This window comes from Octopus sinensis, linkage group LG15 (assembly GCF_006345805.1).
Source record: "Octopus sinensis linkage group LG15, ASM634580v1, whole genome shotgun sequence".
In the NCBI taxonomy this organism is placed as follows: domain Eukaryota; kingdom Metazoa; phylum Mollusca; class Cephalopoda; order Octopoda; family Octopodidae; genus Octopus; species Octopus sinensis.
In genome coordinates this window covers 8,704,252-8,724,079 of record NC_043011.1, presented here as the reverse complement: position 1 = coordinate 8,724,079, position 19,828 = coordinate 8,704,252, and the positions used below count along the sequence as shown (strand labels likewise).

Below are 19,828 nucleotides of genomic sequence, written 5' to 3'. Positions count from 1 at the left end.
AAGGTCAATTTTACCCTTCATCACTGAAATAAGTGTCAGTTGAACCATGGCGGGGGTAGGGGTGGGAGGTCAATGTAATCAACCAGTGCCCCTCCCCTCAAATTTCAGACACTGTGTCTACAAGAGAAAGGATTATCATTGTTGATGTTGTTGGTGTTGTCGCGAGGAAGAAGCTAATGCTATATTTTTTATATTTTATACACCGGAGTTGAACAAAAACAAAAAAAAACAAACTGGAATCTGTCAACCGCTATGTCAAGCAACCTCAGTGCCCCCCCCCCCCCGCTGTGCTGTGATTCAGGGGGAGACAAGTGTTAGTCACTACCAATAAAAGTCCGTAATGGTCCTAGGGTTGTTTTCTCAGCTGTTGTTGCTCTTCCCCAGATATTGGGAAAGCTGGTATCTGTTGTATACATGGTTTTATGTAAAACCAATCGTACGTAACAGTGAGTGTTATAACAGTCCGAAAATACGAAACACGTGTGTGTGTATACATGTATGTGTGAATGCATATGTGTCTATATATGTGCCTAGATGTGTGTGTGTGTTGTGTGTGTGTATATGTATATATATATATAATATATAGTGGAGGCGCAATGACCCAGTGGTTAGGGCAGCGGACTTGCGGCCGTAGGATTGCGGTTTCGATTCCCAGACCGGGCGTTGTGAGTGTTTATTGAGCAAAAACACCCATAGCTCCATGAGGCTCCGGCAGGGGCTGGTGGCAATCCCTGCTGTACTCTTTCACTACAATTTTCTGTCACTCTTTCTTATATATATATATTATATATATTATATATATATATACATATATACACACACACATACATACATATATATGGGTATATGCATATTCACATGACATGGTGACCACCAATGTGTGAGCAAAGCAAATGTTCAGATGCCATCATCTCCTTTGAGAAGGTTTGCTTTGTTGATCCAATGTTGGACATGGTGTAAGGATCCGAATGCTCTCCCAGCTCACAAATCCAACAACAAAAACCTCTCTTAATTGTACCAGGTCAGGATTCTTCCATGCATAGTTGTAATATATCCGTGTGTGTGTGTGTCTGTGAGTATATATATGCATGTGTGAGTGGTTGTGTATATATATGTGCCTGTGTGTGTATGTATGTGTACATATGTGTTGTACATATCTGTATGTGTGTGTGTGTGTATGTACACACACATGTATATATACATGTGTGTGTATATATATGTACACACACATACATACATAATATATATATATATATAGCTGCATCTTTTGATATCTGTGAGTGTGTATATATATATATATATATATATCCAACCCATGCTAGCATGGAAAGCGGACGTTAAACGATGATGATGATGATATATATATAATATATATATATATACACGCACATCAAACAGAGTGTTTAACACAAAAGAGTATCAATAACTCGTTTCTTTACTCTCTCCTCTCTTTCCATCATTAACCCTTGATACGCATAGATTTACTCATTTTAACTTTTGTGTGTGTGTGTGTGTGTGTGTGTGTGTAGAGGTTCACCACAAAAACGACATTCCAAAACACATTATATCCCATAATTCATTGTCTTTCCTTCACACAGCATTATTACCAATTGTTGTTGTTATTATTATTATTATTATTATTATTATTATATACTGTTGTTGTTGTTGTTGTTGGTCATTCTGTTTCATTTTTGAAAAAAAAACAAACAAAAAAAAACATTTTCATTCCTAGTAAAGAACCAGGATGTGTGTGTGTGTGTGACGTGTGTGTGTTGTGTGTGTGTGTGTGTGCACATGACGTCGTGTGTGTGTGTGTGTGTATGCGGCATGCTTTGTGTGACTTGTAGAGGAGAGAACCATGGAAAAAAAAAAAAGAAAAAATAAAGAAGAAAAAGATTCCGGAATACGAAATATTATTTTCCCATGATTCAATTCACTTTTGTAATATTTGTTTGTTTTTTTGCTCACCTTTTCTCATGTTTAAAATATTTACCTACACACACACATATATATATATATACACACACATATATATATATATATATATATATATATGCATATATATATGCAGATACATATATATAGATAGATGATGTCAACATATTTATATGGATATGTATATACATATATAATACATATATATATATATATGCGTATGTATATACATAAATATTTAATATATACATATGTAAACTACACAGATTATTTCCCATAATTCAGTTTCCTTGTTATGGTTGTTTATTTAAATTTTTTCTCCTCATTATATATATATATATATATATATATAAAATTTACACACCCATACACACATACTCATGTATGCGTGTGATATGTCTCAACATATTTTTGCTTATATAATGCAGACAGTGGGAGCATCATGGAAGGGGAAGAAGGAAGGAAAAAACAATAAACAAAAAAGACAACAAAAACTCCAAGATATTTCCCAGAATGCAGTATTTCTTTGTATCAAGCATTCTTTGTTTCTTCCTTTTCTTTATGTTTTTGGGTTTTTTTTTTCTTTTGCAGGTGTATGTATGCATGTGTGTGTGTATATATATATGTGTGTGGTGTGTGTGTTTCTTTTTCTTTTTCTTTATTGGTTTTCCTTTTTGCCTTTGTTGTTTTTGTTGGTGTTGTTGTCGTTTCCGTTATCTTGCTCCTATGATGCGAAAGAACTTTCTTTTTCCAAAGCTACATCTATAAGCAGTGATGACGTGTTGTGGTACTGGATTCCGTACCTGTAGAAGAGACCAAAACAAACAAAAATGATAATAAAAAAATAAAACAAAATACAAAACAAAAACACAAGATAAATTCATGATATAGCATCATCATTATTATTATTATTATTGTTATTATTAATATTATTACTACAACTACTACTACAATGAATTCAAATACTTCAACTTGATATGATCAACCAACCCCCAATGTTCCCCACCCCCACATCTCTCGCTAAAACTGATGGACTTGAGTGAAAATTCAAAGCCATTATTATTATCATCATCATCATTAATTATGGCAATGAGCTGGCAGAATTGTTAGCTGGTCAGGCAAAATGCATCATCACTCATCATTGTTCGACCGTGGTCGAGACAATGGAGTTTACTATGTTACGCCAGACTTCACGGTCCATCATGGCATTACGGAGGTCCTGTTGCTGGGTGCCTGTATCCCTGGAGATTACATCAGGATAGGAGAGTGTGCGCCCTCTGGTATCGCGAGCAGATGGCTTCCAGAGGAGGAGAGTAGAAATTACCTCTTTTTCAGCTCTACAACAATGTCCAGCAAACTGGACTCTCCTACCTTTCACAAGAGATGACACAGGTGGTAGTTTCCCATATATTTGCACTTTGGTTGGATGACGCTTCCACGAGAGATTTTGAGCTCTCATAAGGATAGCAGTATTTCGTCTGTGTCTACGTTCTGAATTCAAATTCCGCCGAGGTTGACTTTGCCTTTCATCCACTCAGGGTCAATAAATTAAATACCAGTTATGCAATGGGGGCAATTTAATCGACCAGTCCACTCCCCACAAATTTCAGGCCTTATGCTATAGGAGAAAGTATTATCATCATCATTAATTACATAGGCAAGCTGCTAGAATCGTTAGCTCGCAAGGAAAAATGTTTAGTGGTATTTCGTCCATGTCTACGTTCTGAGTTCAAATTCTGCTGAGGTCGATTTTGCCTTTCATCCTTTTGTGGGGTCGATAAATTAAGCACCAGTGAAACACTGGGGTCGATGTAATTGACTAGTCCCCTCCCCCAAAATTGCAATGCCTAGTGCCTTCAGTAGAAAGAATTATTATTATTATGGCCACAAGCTGGCCTAGTGGCATCTTGTGAGTCTCTATATTCTAAGTTCAAATACCACCAAAGTCAATATAGCCTTTTCTTCTTTTGGGGTGAATGATATAGGTACCAGTCATGCACTTGGGGTGATGTTACTGGACCAGCTCTTCCCCCAAAATTTCAGGCCTTGTGCCTATTCTAGAAAGGATTAATAATAAGTCAGAGTTGATAGACATCAATTATGAGTCAAGTACTGGAGTCAATGTAACCAACTTTCCCCTACTCACCCCGAAATTGCTAGCTTTATGCAAAAATTGGAAACGATTATTATTATTATTATTGTTGTTGTCGTTAAGGAGGTGAGCTGTTAGAATCATTAGCAAGCCAGGCAAAATGCTGAGTAGCATTTCGTCTGTCTTGACATTCTGAGTTCAAATTCCGCTGAGGTCGACTTTGCTTTCCATCCTTTCGAGGTTGATAAAATAAGTACCAGTTGATCACGCTGAGGTCAATGTAATTGGCTCAAACTGCCAACTTGATGGCCTTGTGCCAAAATTTGAAACCATTATTATCCTTGGAGGGGAAAGCAAGCATGTCGGACAAAAGGCTTAGTGGCATTTCCTCCATCTCGACATTCTGAGTTCAACTTTGCTCTTCATCAAACAGGACTTGATAAAAGATCATAATTGCTATCCCTGTGCCTAAACTAGGAGCAATTATCATTATTATTATTATTTAAGGAATTTAGCTGGCAGAATCATTAGCACGCTGGGCGAAATGCTTATCAGTATTTTGTCGACTGCTATATTCTGGGTTCAAATCCCAAAGGGGTCGACTTTGCCTTTTAGAGTCGATGAATTAAGTACCAACTGCGTATTGGGGTCGATCTAATCAACGCCCCCACCCCCCACCAATTTAGGTCTTGTGTCTAGAGTAAAGATTATTATTATTATTATTATTATTATTAAGGCAGCAAGCTGGCAGAATTGTTAGAACACTGGGCGAAATGCTTAGCAGTATTTCATCTACCGTTACATTCTGAGTTCAAATTCCGCTGAGGTCGACTTTGCTTTTCATCCTTATGTGGTCGATTAAGTACCAGTTACACACTGGGGTCAATGTAATCGACTTAATCCCTTCCCCCAAATTTGAAGCCTTGTGCTTCCAGTAGAAAGGATTATTATTATTATTATTACTACTACTACTACCACTGCTGCTACATCTAACAATGCTGGAGGGCACCATTACTGTACGAGCTGTTTACTTGCCATGAACTTTGGTGGCACTTTCTTACCGAGTTTGGAGAATTTGTGAAGACTCCTCACCCTGCCAAATAATGCTGTTATCTGGACATGATCTATTTTCACTTTTATTCTTACTGCTTCCAACCAATTCCCATTTTTCAGGCACCAACACTTTATTAGTACAGTTTACACTCTTTTTGTTGACTGCAGCTTTTTGATTTCTCTCTGCAGAGCTTCCTATCATGTCAGTTCTTCTCCTTTTCTTTGAATAATTTTGCTGTTACCAACACAAGTGGTGTCTATCATCAGGCATGAATGTCTTTGTCTGCCAGGTACAAAAGCTTCCCAATGTTCAGTTCTAGAATCACACTGACTCATGAAATCCCAAAGAAGCTTTCACTCAGTCATTTCCTACGACACCCTTTACCTCGTGCTCATTCTAATTCTTGCACTTTCCAATCCAAACTTGTCACATAGTTCCCAGTGGACCATTCCAGCAACATTGTCATGCCTTCCCTTGTATTCTCTCGGGGCCAATTTGCAGTATTTGCTTAAAACATGCCACACTGTCTCTCCAGTTTCACCATACATTCTGCATTTGTCTCATATTCTGCTGATTGGTCAATTCTCTGCTCAACACAGTTCTTAATGTTTGTTTCTGTGCTGCACCTATCAAGGCCCCTGTTTCAGGCTGCACACAGCCCTCTTCCATCTCGCTCTCTGTCCTTAGCTCTCCCTCAGCAACTGGCCAGCCACCATCTTATCCTCCCACAGGTTTTCTTCTTTCTTTCTATCTCTATTTTGGAATTCATTTTCTCCTGACTCTCCTCCTTTATTATAATTATTATGTGAAGGTGCATGGGTCAGTGGTTAGAGCGTCGAGCTTATGACCGTGAGTTCGAATCCCAGACCGGGCTGCGTGTTGTGTTCTTGAGCAAGACACTTTATTTCACGTTGCTCCAGTTCACTCAGCTATAGAAATGTGTTGTGATGTCACAGGTGCCAAGCTGTATCGGCCCCTTTGCCTTTCCCTTGAATAACACTGGTGGCGTGGAGAGGGGAGGCCGGTATGCACGGGTAACTGCTGGTCTTCCATAAACAACCTTGCCCAGACTTGTGCCCGGGAGGGTAACTTTCTAGGTGCAATCCCATGGTCAGCCATGACCGAAGGGGGTCTCAATTATAAAGGCAGTGAGCTGGACAGAATACTTAGCGGTGTTTCACCCGTTGCTACGTTCAAATTCCACCGAGGTTGACTTTGCCTTTCATCCTTTTAGGGTTGATAAATTAAGCACCAGTTGGACACTGGGGTCGATGTAATCGACTCCTCCCCACCTCCCCCACGCTGCCCTTGTGGCAAATATTTGTAATGATAATAATAGTAATTATAATTATAATTATAATTATTATTTAAGGCAGCAAGCTGGCAGAATCATTAACATGCCAGGCAAAATGCTTAGCAGCATTTCATCCATCTTTACGTTCTGAGTTCAAATTCTGCTGAGGTTGACTTTGTCTTTCATTATTTTTGAGGTCGATGAATTAAGTACCAGTTGAACACTGGGGTCAATGTAATCGGCTGGTCCCCTCCCACCAAAATTCAGTCCTTGTACCTTTAGTAGAAAGGATTATTATTATTATTATTATTATTATTATTATTGTTATTATTATTAAGGCAGTGAGCTGGCAGAATCGTTATTGCTGGGGAAAATGCTTAGTAGCATTTTGCTTGTCTTTATGTTTAGAGTTCAAATTCTACCAAAGTCAACTTTGCTTTCATCGATAAAATAAGTACTAATTGAGTAATCGGCCATCCTCCTCCCCCAAATTTCAGGCATTGTGCCTATACCAGAAAGGATTATTATTAATATTTTATGTTTGACTTTTGCTTTGTATTTGTACAAGTTGGCTCTAAGTCTCACCTAGAGACCCCAAGAGACAACAAGTTAGGAGTTCAAGTTGGTGTTATGACTAGGATGTCATCTATTTGGTTTTGCACAAAGTATTGTTCTAGAGAATGTTTAAGAAAGTACAAGAAAATTATAAGAATTTTTAAGAATTTGAGTTTATATAGACAGTATTTTATGTAGGATATGGGCAGTTCTCATGAGCATTATCTTTTGAATTTCTGCCATTTTGGGGTTTCCTGGTCTCTGAGCTAGGTAGGAATCAGCCCCTTATTATTATTATCATAATTATTTTTTTTCGTTTTTGGATTTGGTTTGCAAGATTCTTTATATGTTTGTGTGTAAACTGTGGGTATGGAGGTATATCTACACAGGTAGAGTAGAATAGTTAGTAGACTGTTATGTAGATAGATGTGTGTGTGTGTGTGTTTGTGTGTGTGTATGCACTTTTTTTATGTAAGCATATGGATATGAAAATAAACAGATCAACATACAGATGGATAGGTACATGCAGAATCCGTTGGGGTATACAAGGCAGGGACGGCTGTGGGGTTAAGAAGCTTGCTTCCCAACTACATGGTTTCGGGTTCAGTCCCACTGTGTGGTACCTTGGGCAAGTGTCTTTTACTATGACGTTGGGACAACCAAAACCTTGTCAGTGGATTTAGTAGAGGGAAACTGAAAGAAGCCTGTCATATATCATCATCGTCATTAAATGTTTGACAGATAGAAAGATAGGTAGGTCTGTATGTATTTGGTGACTCTGCTGGCACCACATAAAAACACCTGTGCTGGTGCTATGTAAAAAGCCCCCAGCACATGCTGTAAAGTGGTTGGGGGCCAGGAAGGGCATCCAGCTGTAGAAACCCAGCCAAAACAGACAACTGGAACCTGGTGCAGCTCTCCAGCCATGCCAGTTCCTGTCAAACTGTCCAACCCACACCGGCATAGAAACAGTTGTTATAAGATGATGATGATGATGATGATATATCTGTGAGAAGTGGCAGACTGGCCAGGTTGCCACCATTAGAATCCATATATGGGGGCCCATGTCAGTATCTAAGGGGCCCATCCCCTCAAATTTGAGAATTTTTTATTCACTCCTGGATGAATGCATTAATTATTTCAACCTGGCTGTGTTTGTAGACAGTTGAAAAGAATATCTTAAAAAAAAAAAAAAAAAATTCAATGCTAGCATTGTAGTTGTGGGTGGGACCCCTTAGTCTCCTGGCAACCAATATTCTTAGACCCAGTTCACCACCGTGTGTGACAGTTGTCAAGTGGTTGTCATTGTCATACAATCAGTGCCATTTATTTCCTATATTCAACAACGACAACATGACTAGCCATGAGGAAATATTACCATGCTTGGAAATGAACAGTTGGGTGTTGGTGACAGGAGAAGCATCCAGCCACAGAAACTCTGCACCCCCCCCCCAATAAACTTTATTCAGCTCAGGCAAATGTAGAAAAACGAATGTTAAAAGGAAAAAAAAAAATGATGATGAAAACAAAAATGAAGTCTTTGTGACCTCAAAATGATTGCAGAGTACTGTCCTGTTGTGGGTGCGGTCATAAGGGTCCTTGTGACTGACTGGTTGCTCAGAACAGAAGGCCTAGCTGCCACACATGTGGAAGTAAGGGTCACCTAAATGCTTCCGGTCCAGAAGAGCTACAGGACCTGAAGGGGGGAAAAGAGCAGTAAAGAAGGTTTAAGACTGCAGAGGATGTTGTTTGCAGGGCAGCCCTAGGGATAGGGGCAGAAATGATGGAAATCAATGCCTCATCCTTAGTTCCAAGAGTGAATTTGGAAGAAGCCTCAGAATCCCTTTCAGAAAAAGCATTACAAGCAGGGATAGGTCTTATGGCAATGAGGGGAAGACAGGAAAGGAAGCAGGGGCAGCAGATTTCTGGCAATAATAGGGAAGGAAGAGAAAAAGGACCACACACAAAAAAAACCCATACACGAAGTGAGAAGAACCTCTCTCTCTCTCTCTCTTGATCCTCTCCACCACATCACATTAGAAGGAACAGTTAAGAAGCCTGTTTTGCCATCGTGTAATTTCAGGTTCAATCCCACTCTGCAGCACCTCGGGCAAGTGTCTCCTATTATAGTCTCAGGTTGACAAAAAGCCTTGTGAGTGAATTTGATAGTCGGAAACTGTGTGGAAGCCCGTTGTGTATGTTTTATGTTTATCACCCCACTCCACTTAATGACTGACATTTGGTTTGTCTGACCATAACTTAGTGGTTTGGCAAAAAAACTGATAAACTTTAAAAATTAAAAATAAAGCAAAAGCAAGGATATTGATTTGTATGACTAAACCCTTCAAGGTGGTGCCCAGCATGGCCACAGCCCAATAAGTGCAATAAATAAAAGAGAAAAGAAAAGGAAGAAAAAAAAAAAGCAGATTATAAATTTTAAAGATGGCTTTCATTGGAAACAGAAATAAACAATAGAAAGTATGGAAGGTCTAAAAGGCAACAAATTTAATGAGGTGCACTGAGGGTTTTAGTAAGGGAAGGATAGTGAAATGGAAAAAAAAAGGGTAATTAGTAGGGAGTAAAGGCAAGGGATCTTTGCTATCATGGCAGCATTGACAATGTGAAGAAAATAGGAAGGAGGGCTTTGACTATGAATTCTATAACATTCAGGTTAAAGTGTGTGTGTGTGTGTGTGTGTGTGTAGTAAGGTACTAATGGATGAAAGGTACCAGGGGTTGTAATATGTTACTTTCCAGCATAGAAGTTGATGTAATATTTAGAATGAATCACGGCGGAAAACTGGCAGAAACGTTAGAAATGAAATGCTTAGCAGTATTTCGTCTGTCTTTACGTTCTGAGTTCAAATTCTGGCAAGGTTGACTTTGCCCTTCATCCTTTCAGGGTTGATGAATTAAGTACCAATTGCATACTGGGATTGATCTAATCAACTGCCCCCCCCCCTCCCACCCACAAAAAAAATTTGGGGCCTTGTGTCTAGAGTAGAAAGGAATAAATTTAATGGCAGTGAGCTGGCAGAAACGTTAGCACGTCAGGCGAAATGCTTAGCGGTATTTCGTCTGCCGCTACGTTCTGAGTTCAAATTCCGCCGAGGTCGACTTTGCTTTTCATCCTTTCAGGGTCGATAAATTAAGTACTAGTTACATACTGGGGTCGATGTAATTGACTTAATCCATTTGTCTGTCCTTATTTGTCCTCTCTGTGTTTAGCCCCTTGTGGGTAGTAAAGAAATAAGTATTTTGTCTGCCGTTATGTTCTGAGTTCAAATCCCACCAAAGTTGACTTTGCCCTTCATCCCTTTCAGGGTCGATAAATTAAGTACCAGTTGCGTACTGGTGTCAATCTAATCAACTGCCCCTACTCCCCAAAAATTTCAGGCCTTGTGCCTAGAGTAGAAAAGAATATTTAGAATAAATTATTCAAATACCTGTCACTACCTTTCCAAATTCTATTGCATTTCACAAGGAATTTTCAGTCTTTTAAAGTTGTCTTAATGAATAAACCGATCTACCTTATCTTTTAGGGAGGCTGGGATAAATTTCAGTCTGAAGATTTCAACTTGCATGCCAGGAAAATAAAGTAGATGTTATTGTTTAACCCTAGGTTAGATCTGATTGAGGAGGCCCAGGATCAAAGCCACGACTACACTGTCTTAGTTTCATAACAGAGTGAATTCCATCCAACACTGTCTACATTAATGTGGCCTTCCTTATTTGTTCCTTAAGATGATACAGTGTGGTTCAGAGGGAATTTAGCTGTTGTTTCTAACAGTCCTCAAACTGAAAAACACAAACCTTGCCCAACCCGCAAAGGAAAAAAAAAAAAGTCAAGCAAAATTCCATCCACCTCTCCCCACCTCACTCAACATCCAATTCCTTATTTATGAAACCCCAAAGCAGATTCTTCAACCATAAAATTCTTTTCCTTCACTCACCTTGTTGGAATTGGAAGGGTTTTAAAAAGCTTCATGGTAATTTATTTGCCCTTCTTGCAATTCTCATAGTGCCCCCAACGAGCTTATCCCTTAGCTCAGCCACCCATGTGAAACAATGATCTTGAGATTTTGTTGAGTTCAGCTGAATGGGAACCCAAGAAATTCACAATGTCCACCATCGCTGTTAAATGTTATGGAAGATCTTAGAGTTTGTCTGCAGTGCTTTGGTGAGGAACCGCAGACTTTAACCCTTTCGCATTCATATTATTCTGTCAAATGTAATCCTTATTTATTAACACAGCTTTGAACGAATCATACATTATATGGCGTAGGAGTGGCTGTGTGGTAAGTAGCTTGCTTACCAGCCACATGGTTCCAGGTTCAGTCCCACTGTGTGGCAGCTTAGGCAAGTGTCTTCTACTATAGCCTCGGGCCGACCAAAGCCGTGTGAGTGGATTTGGTAAACGGAAACTGAAAGAAGCCCGTCATATATATGTATATATTTATATATATATGTGTGTGTGTATGTTTGTGTGTCTGTGTTTGTCCCCGCCAACATCGCTTGACAACTGATGCTGGTGTGTTTACGTCCCCGTAACTTAGCGGTTCGGCAAAAGAACCGATAGAATAAGTAATAGGCTTACAAAGAATAAATGCTCGACTACAAAGGCGATGCTCCAGCATGGCCATAGTCAAATGACTGAAACAAGTAAAAGAGTATTTTGTAACTTTGAGATTGCAATGAGGTGACAGCTTATTGTTAGAATGACATTGTAGGGCTGGTGGGAAATGCTGGATCAAGCTGGTTTGAACGTAAAAACATGTAGAATATTTGGGCTGAAAATGGCTGGCGTGAACAGAAAAAGGTTGTGGCACTCTGTCAGTTATGACGAGGGTTCCAGTCGATCCAATCAATGGAACAGCCTGCTTGTGAAATTAACGTGCAAGTGGCTGAGTACTCCACAGACACGTGGAGTGCTCAGTTAAAGTCTGCTGTTCATCCCCAAGCACTGCAGACAAACTGTAAGAGATTCAGCGTCACACAGACTGTGACAAGGCTGGCTCCCCTTTGAAATACAAGGGGCAACAACAGAAACAGGAAGGAAGAGTGAGAGAAAGTTGTGCAATTGGACGCAGGTGTATTTGCCTGCAATATGCCAAAGTAAGCCGAATGTCCAGTCAGCCGTGCCAAATCGTCAGTCTCCAAACAAACAGGTGTGCCAAATTGTCTCATTTCAACAAATGACCGAAATGGGAAAAGAAAAAAAAAACACAAAACAAAAACACTGCCCCACCCCCACTTCCTGGATGCAAAATGTATGTTAGGAGTTGCCTATACACAACTGCAACAAAGAATAGTCCAAAGACACAATGCAACCAGCCTTGAAGTGTTCCTAATACTAGCTTGATCATAATAAAAGGAAGAGTTATTTTAGGTGTCCGGAAAATTCACTGCAGGAAATTTCACTTTACCGGAAAATTTACTGTAAGACAAATTTGTTGTACAGACAATGACAAAGCAAATTACATCATCATTTTTTAAAGATAAACAAAGAATGATAAAAGGTTTTTATAAAAGTATTAGACAGAGAAACCTTTATACAATACCAAACATTTACAAAAAAACGTGATGAGGTCATTTAAAATGAAATTTTCAACAGTGAATTTTCCTATGGCAAATATGTCTGTGACAAAATTTCTTATAAGCATTTTACTAAATTCAACCCAGACTAGCCCTCGTGCCGGTGGCACTTCAAAAGCACCCACTACACTCTTGGAGTGGTTGGCATTAGGAAGAGCATCCAGGTGTAGAAACTCTGCTAGATCAAACTGGAGCCTGGCGCAGCCATCTGGTTTGCCAGTCCTCAGTCAAATCATCCAACCCATGCCAGCATGGAAAGCGGACGTTAAACGATGATGGTGATGATGATGAATCCAACAAAGTGGACATGTGGGGGAGACAATGAAGACAAAATTAATTATTAGCAAGAGAAGCATGAGGGGATCTTTCAAGGCTAATTAGGCGATATTTGGTGTTCTAACGAGGCATCCATGTTTAGTTGGATATAAAAAAACAAAATAATTTAATTTACAGTTATTTCTAGAGATTAGAAAATATTACACTGACAGAGGCAGTGGAGTGTGGACTACAAAAAAAAGGTGAAAGGTCAAACTAAATTTTTTTTTAAAAACAAAAAAAAGTTTTGAACCAAAATAAAAGTTTTTAAACTACAACGGATTTGAATTCCAGCTTTTTAATTTAATTCAATTTTATTTTTTATTTTATGCGAGACATTCACATATATTTTAAGATGTTAGTCGGTGATGTTTCATTATAGATGAGTTTAGTAACTAACAAAAGACAGTCCGTACAGAATACTCTGTGTCACTTACCGTGACCAGTTAAGGTGCTGGACTGATGATGCCGACTGTAAGGTCATGGGTTCAAAACCTGACTACAGCGGGTTTGTGTGTGTTGTGCCCCTTGAGCAAGGCACGTTATTGTTATTATCATTATAATTATTCTGCTTGCTCCAGTTTGTTTGCCTGTTCCACTCCTACTTCACGGTCGAGTGGTTAGTGGTAGGGCATCCATGCAACTGTAAAAATAATGGTGCCGACAGAAAGGCCATCCCGCCCATACAAACATGACAAAATGAACATAAAAACAGTAACGAATGTAAAAGAACTAACGAATGAAGAAATCCTAATTAAGACAAGTCCTACAAACTGCAGTGAGATGCAATGTCAGAGCATCTGGGCTCGAAAAGTGTGTGAGCGTTGGTACACACATACACACATCCGCTTGGCCATTGGTCATCACAATACCGCCAAGCAGTGGATTTCATTGGACAAGAAGGGAACAGTGAACAGCCAATGAAAAGCAGAGCAAACTCTACATCATTCCATGGCAGAAGCTTTACTGTTCAGAACAGAGAGCCAATCATCTCACAATAGGCAGCAGGTCATCAGGGCAGAGAGAGACCAGATCATGCAAAACATTTAGGTACCAGATTTTCAGAGAAGTATCACAACATTTAGTAATAGGGAACAGATCATTTGGGAACACATCCCACATCATAAATTTAGGTACAAGATTATCAGAGAAGAGGTAGCAGATCCTCTGTGAACTGGTACCAAATCATGTATAAGTTTAGGTACCACAGCATCAAGGAATAGGTACCAGATTATCTGGGAACATTAGCTGTGATAGACTAGTGTCCTATCCTTGCAGACAGTTATCACTCGTCTGTCCAATGCAATGGCGTGGCAGCCAAGCGCCACTCCTTAAAAAGCCCCTGGAGGCTTATGGAACAATGAGAATTTACTTACCGGTTAAGAGTTCAATTCAGGGTCGTGAGCCACTGCAACATTCATCAGTTATACACACATTCATTGCTCCTGCTTACTGCAGCAGTGAACTGCACCATACTGTGGTGCATGTTTACAACTTGGTGGACTGGGCCATCGAGAGCTAAGCACTGAGGCATTAGCAACAAAACTGGTGAGGATATGAACTTTTGAACTTTCAAATTAGTAGACCAATGTCCTCTCTGCTTGACAAACGGCTATTTCCTACATCAATCAGGGGCAACCTGTGGCCCATGGGCCACAGGATTCTCTGAATGGCACACATAACAAAAAATTACCAACACTTTCTCTTTTAGTAGCGTAGCCCTCCTGATGATGAACCGTGTCTCTTGTGGCCTGCTTCTTGAAACCGGCTGCCCACACTTGCCTTACACCAAAGCTAATTAAGAAATAATTAATAACTGACATCAACAAAGAGAGAATTCTCCGCTGCTACTCACCAAAAAACAGTCCATTTTCCATTGCTCCAACTCCCTTCGGATTTCTTAAAATACCTGAAACAAGGAAACAGAAGGATTGTAAGATACATGTTTCTTTTATCTGTGTCAGTCATTAGACTGTGGCCATGCTGGAGTATCACCTTGTGGAATTTTAGTTCAATCAATTGACCCCAGTAATATTTCTTCCTTTTTGAGCATGCTGCTTATTTCATAGGGACTCTTTTGCTGAACTGCTAAGTGACAGGGATGTCAACATACTAACACTGGTTGGCTGTCAAGTGGTGGACAAATACATACACAAAGGCACACAGATATATATATATATATATATATATATATATATATATATATACCACTGTGACTGACCAGGCTATCAGATGTTGCTACACATCGCTGGTCACAATGCGCTTCGCATTGTTTTAGCCTTCAAAAGATGCCACCCCGCTGGCTGAGTGAGCAGGCCAACAGAAGAAAGAGTGAGAGGAAGTTGTGGCGAAAGAGTACAGCAGGGATTGCCACCACCTCTGCTGGAGCCTCATGGAGCTTTTAGGTGTTTTCACTCAATAAACACTCAAAACACCCGGTCTGGGAATCGAAACCGCGATCCTACAACCGCGAGTCCACTGCCCTAACCACACACACACACCTATATAAACACACATACACACATACATATATATACACACACGCACATATCTATATATATATACACACACACAGACACATATCTATATATACACACACACATATCTATATATACACACACACACACACATATATATATATATATATATACATATACATATATATACACACACACACACTCGATGGGATTCTTTCAGTTTCCCTCCACTAAATCCACTCATAAGGCTTTGATTGGCCCAAGGCTAAAGTAGAAGTCACTTGCCCAAGGTGCCAAGCAGCGAGACTGAACCCAGAACTATGGGGTTGGGAATCAAGCTTCTTACCACACCTGCCCCTATGAACACCTGGGGTTCATTTGCTATCTGTCGCAGATGCTAATATAGTCATGTCCTCCACCAGATCTTGCTGCAAGAGCCTTACTCTCGTTTGACACAGCAGGAAGGGGCCTCATGGCAGGATCTGCATTAGATGGCTGGATGTGATTGGGGAAGATCTCCAAAGGTTCAATACCACCTTGGGGGATGCAGAGGAGCTGCTATGGGACCACCAATGATGGGGATCACTAGTGAACCTGATTTACATTTGACGGATATTTGTCCTCATCTTGTTTGTCCTCAACACAACGTTTCGGCTGATGTACCCTCCAGCCTTCATCAGGTGTCTTGGGTAAATTTCGAACCTGGGTTCTCATTCCTAAGGTATTTTTCAATGTTATTATTGTTATTATCATTATTACACACACACATACACACACACACACACATAAAAGTGTGCACACAGTATAATAATTTACATTTCAAATCTACAATTAACAAGAAAGATTTTCATTTCAATAATCAAAAGAAAAAGAGTTGCTCCAGCATGGCCACAGCCTTAGGGCTGAAACAAAAAATAAAGGAAGAAAATGAAATTACAAAATAAGCGAAAATAAAATTACTGTTAAAAAAAAAGGGGTAAGGGAAGCAACTCTGAATGCATAACAAAATACACACCATGGATTGATTGGGTTATCTCCCCTGGATCGCCAAAACACTTGTTTGAAATCTTGTCGTACACACGCCCACAACATCTCGCCTGTGCCTTCTCCCTACAATAAGAAGTGGGGGAAATACAAGAAACAACGTCAGATAAAAATAACTTTCAATATAAAATAAGAAACTCTCACACAGAATTCTTCAGCGCAAATCAGGAATTTCTGTGAAGCAACAACAGAGTCGCTGAGATTGCCAGAAATAGAATATTCTGTTTTTTTTTATTCTTCCTTCAAAGTCATAGCGACAGAATTATATCTCTTCGAAACTGTCACTTTATGCAGGTACCTTCTTTTCAAGTTCCTTGAAATGTCTTTTTTATAGCAACTCACCTAAGCAAAGGGTCAGATAGGCTCATAAGGCCAGTCTCCCGGATTCTCTGGCGAATATATTCCCTCTGCCAGTGGACAGGATGGACCGATGTCCCGTCCAGGGTCGCTCACTTTTGCCAGCTGAGTGGACTGGAGCAACGTGAAATGACAACTTTTGCCCAAGAGGTCAACACATCGTCAGATCCAGATATCGAAATCCCACTCTTACGACCACAAACCTAACACCCTAACCACTAAGCCACTTAAGACTGCCCTTGATTCTACTGGTTCTTTGATTCAGAATCCCTGTTTTAAAGGGACAAATCTATCAAACATTTTATGTTAATTGATGTTTCAAATACCAGCTTTATAAGGACAAAATTATTGTATTAAATTCCTCAGCATTTTCAAGATTAAATTAAAGAAAAGCTGTGCATGTCAGAATGGTGAAAAGAAGGTTAAACAATTTTCTCTTTGCAGGGACAAAAACCTGGAGTAAACCATTTTGATGTCAACCCACAAACTTTCTGTTTTAAAGGGAATCACAAAGTTATTTTACTAAAATCTTCATAACTATCAACATTAATTGAAACAAAAGCAGAACATTTCAATAGAAGTATGGTAACAAAAGCTTTGAAGAGCAGTTTGAGTGCGAGGACAAAATGCTTTGCTATTATTGTTTACAAGCTTTTACATTGTGAGTTCAAATCCTGTTGGAGATGATTGTGCCCTTTATTTTACTGGTAATCTATAAAATAAAAGCCCCTTAGACAAGTATTGTGATCGATATGTTTACATTATTCACATTTGACAGATATTTGTCCTCATCTTGTTTGTTGTTAACACAACGTTTCGGCTGATAAACCCTCCAGCCTTCATCAGGTGTCTTGGGGAAATTTCAAACCTGGGTTCTCATTCCTAAGGTATTTTTTCAATGTTGTTGTTATTATTATTATTATTATTATTATTATTCAGGTCACTGCCTGGAATTGAACTTGGAATCTTGGGATTAGCAGCCTGCTCTCTTAACCACGATGACATGTGACCGTAAATATAGAACTGTATCGATATAATTAATTAATCCCTCTTCCTATATTTATGGTTTCATTCCCAACTTAAAACTGATCTTCTCTTCAGGACCATTATTAGAAATAGATATTAACCCTTCCGTTACCAACCCGGCTGAAACCACCTCCGGCTCTGTAGTACAAATGTCTTGTTTTCAAAAGTTTTCCATCAAACCTTAGTCACAATTTATGTTCCTAACACTAGCTGAATGATAACTAAGTTATTTTACTAAATTCTTTGTTATATTTAAAATAATTGAAAGAAACACAAAGCACCTCAAAAGAAATGTGGTAACGAAAGGGTTAAATGGTAAACCAGTTTTCCTCAAAATTTTAATTTCAACTTTCGTCACCTTTTCTTTTATTCACAATCTTTCAGTGCCGACTTCTGGCAAGAGTCAGAAGAATTGCTTTGCAGTATTTGTTCCAGCTGTTTATAGCATGAGTTTTATGTTCTGAGTTCAAGTTCTACCGAGGTCAACTCTGTCTTTCATCCTTTCAGGGGTCAATAAATTAAGTACCAGTGAAACACTGGGGTCGATATAATCGACTATTCCCGTCCTCTAAAATTTCAGGCCTTGTGCCTATAGCATAAAGGATTATTCATCATCATCATCATCATCGTTTAATGTCTGCTTTCCATGCTAGCATGGGTTGGACGATTTGACTGAGGGCTGGCGAACCAGATGGTTGCACCAGGCTCCAATCTGATCTGGCAGTTTCTACAGCTGGATGCCGATCCTAATGCCAACCACTCTGAGAGTGTAGTGGGTGTTTTTTACGTTCCACCGACACGAGGGCCAGTCAGGTGGTACTGGCAACAGCCACGCTCAATGGTGTTTTTTATGTGCCACCAGCACAGAAGCCAGTCGGCCGCTCTGGCAGCGATCACGCTCGGATGGTGCTCTTAGCGCTCCACTGGCATGGGTGCCAGTCATCGAATTTGCGAATTTGATTTGATATTATTATTATCATTATTGAGTGAAAGGGCAGTGCATGCCATCAAAGTGACACTGGGGTAAAATATACAAAGCCCAGTATACCCATCATGACTACCCATCTAATAAGGGTACACTAGGCACATGCATCACAGCCATATGTGTGTGATATGGTGATCTCATATCAAGATAAACAGCACGCGACCTTGCAGGTGGGGGCCAGTTATATTATTATTATTAGTAATATTATTACCATCATCATCATCATCATCATCATGGTGTTACTGATTAGGAAATGTAGAAGCACAACAACAACAGATCAAATGCCTTGTTGTTCTGTGTTGCATCTTTTTGTTTTGTTGTTGTTTTTATTGCTGCCAAGGTTGATTTTTCCCTGTCAACATTTCGATACCCATGAAGCAAAGACCAATCGCTTATTTACGCAGGCTCAGTTCTATCGACCGAAACCCCACTCCACCTCTACCAAACACCAACAACTTTACACCGAAACAATAAACGCCAAAGAAAAAGGAAATGGTAAAGAGAGAACAGACCTGTGCCTTCTGTGATACTGCGAATTTATCAAGATATGGGACATCAGTGCTATTTTCGTGGAGGATGATGGCTGCGGCACTGTAACTGAAAGGAGAAGACAAAGATAATGCGTGTGTGTGTGTGTTTAAATAATTAAATGAGGCAGCTAATTAGCAGAGTTACATCAAAAAGGAACAACAGACGTCATTAAAATGCCATTAAATAACACCCTGTCGTATTTAATGACACTTGTCATTATGTATATATATATATATATATATATGTATATATGTATGTATCGTTGCTATTATGTATATATGTATGTATGTATGTATCTAGGTATCGTTGCTATTATGCAAAAGTGTTGTAAGTCCAAAATGTTGCTTTTCCAGAAAACAAAATATAGTTTCACCACTCTATGGAATGGTTGCAAAATCTGTTGTATTATTGTTTGACAATTTTTCGAAAAAAAAAAGAAAAAAATGCATTTGGCCAGATTTGGACATACGACAGTTGGCAAGCAAGCTACTTACCACACACACACTCACACACATATCCATGTTTCATACACACACAATGATGAGCTTTTTTCAGTTTCCGTCTACCAA

The 19,828-nt window shown here is 39.4% G+C and overlaps 1 protein-coding gene across 4 annotated transcripts in view; it reads right to left on the bottom strand.

Moving 5' to 3' along the window:
* Nucleotides 1-2,576: 2,576 nt before the first annotated feature.
* The window catches only part of LOC115219982 (N-acetylglutamate synthase, mitochondrial), a 197,742-nt gene continuing 180,490 nt past the window's right edge, over nucleotides 2,577-19,828 (bottom strand). For 3 of the 4 annotated variants that reach the window (XM_029790283.2, XM_036509438.1, XM_029790284.2), the window contains 4 exons: nucleotides 19,241-19,325; nucleotides 16,332-16,426; nucleotides 14,695-14,748; nucleotides 2,577-2,738 (listed from right to left, as the gene is read on the bottom strand). In XM_029790283.2, coding sequence (XP_029646143.1) covers nucleotides 2,660-2,738; nucleotides 14,695-14,748; nucleotides 16,332-16,426; nucleotides 19,241-19,325 — 313 coding nt within the window. In that variant the 3' untranslated portion in view covers nucleotides 2,577-2,659. Of the gene's footprint in view, nucleotides 2,739-13,276; nucleotides 13,483-14,694; nucleotides 14,749-16,331; nucleotides 16,427-19,240; nucleotides 19,326-19,828 lie in introns of all 4 variants that reach the window. The other variant, XR_003882394.2, reaches the window with a different exon arrangement.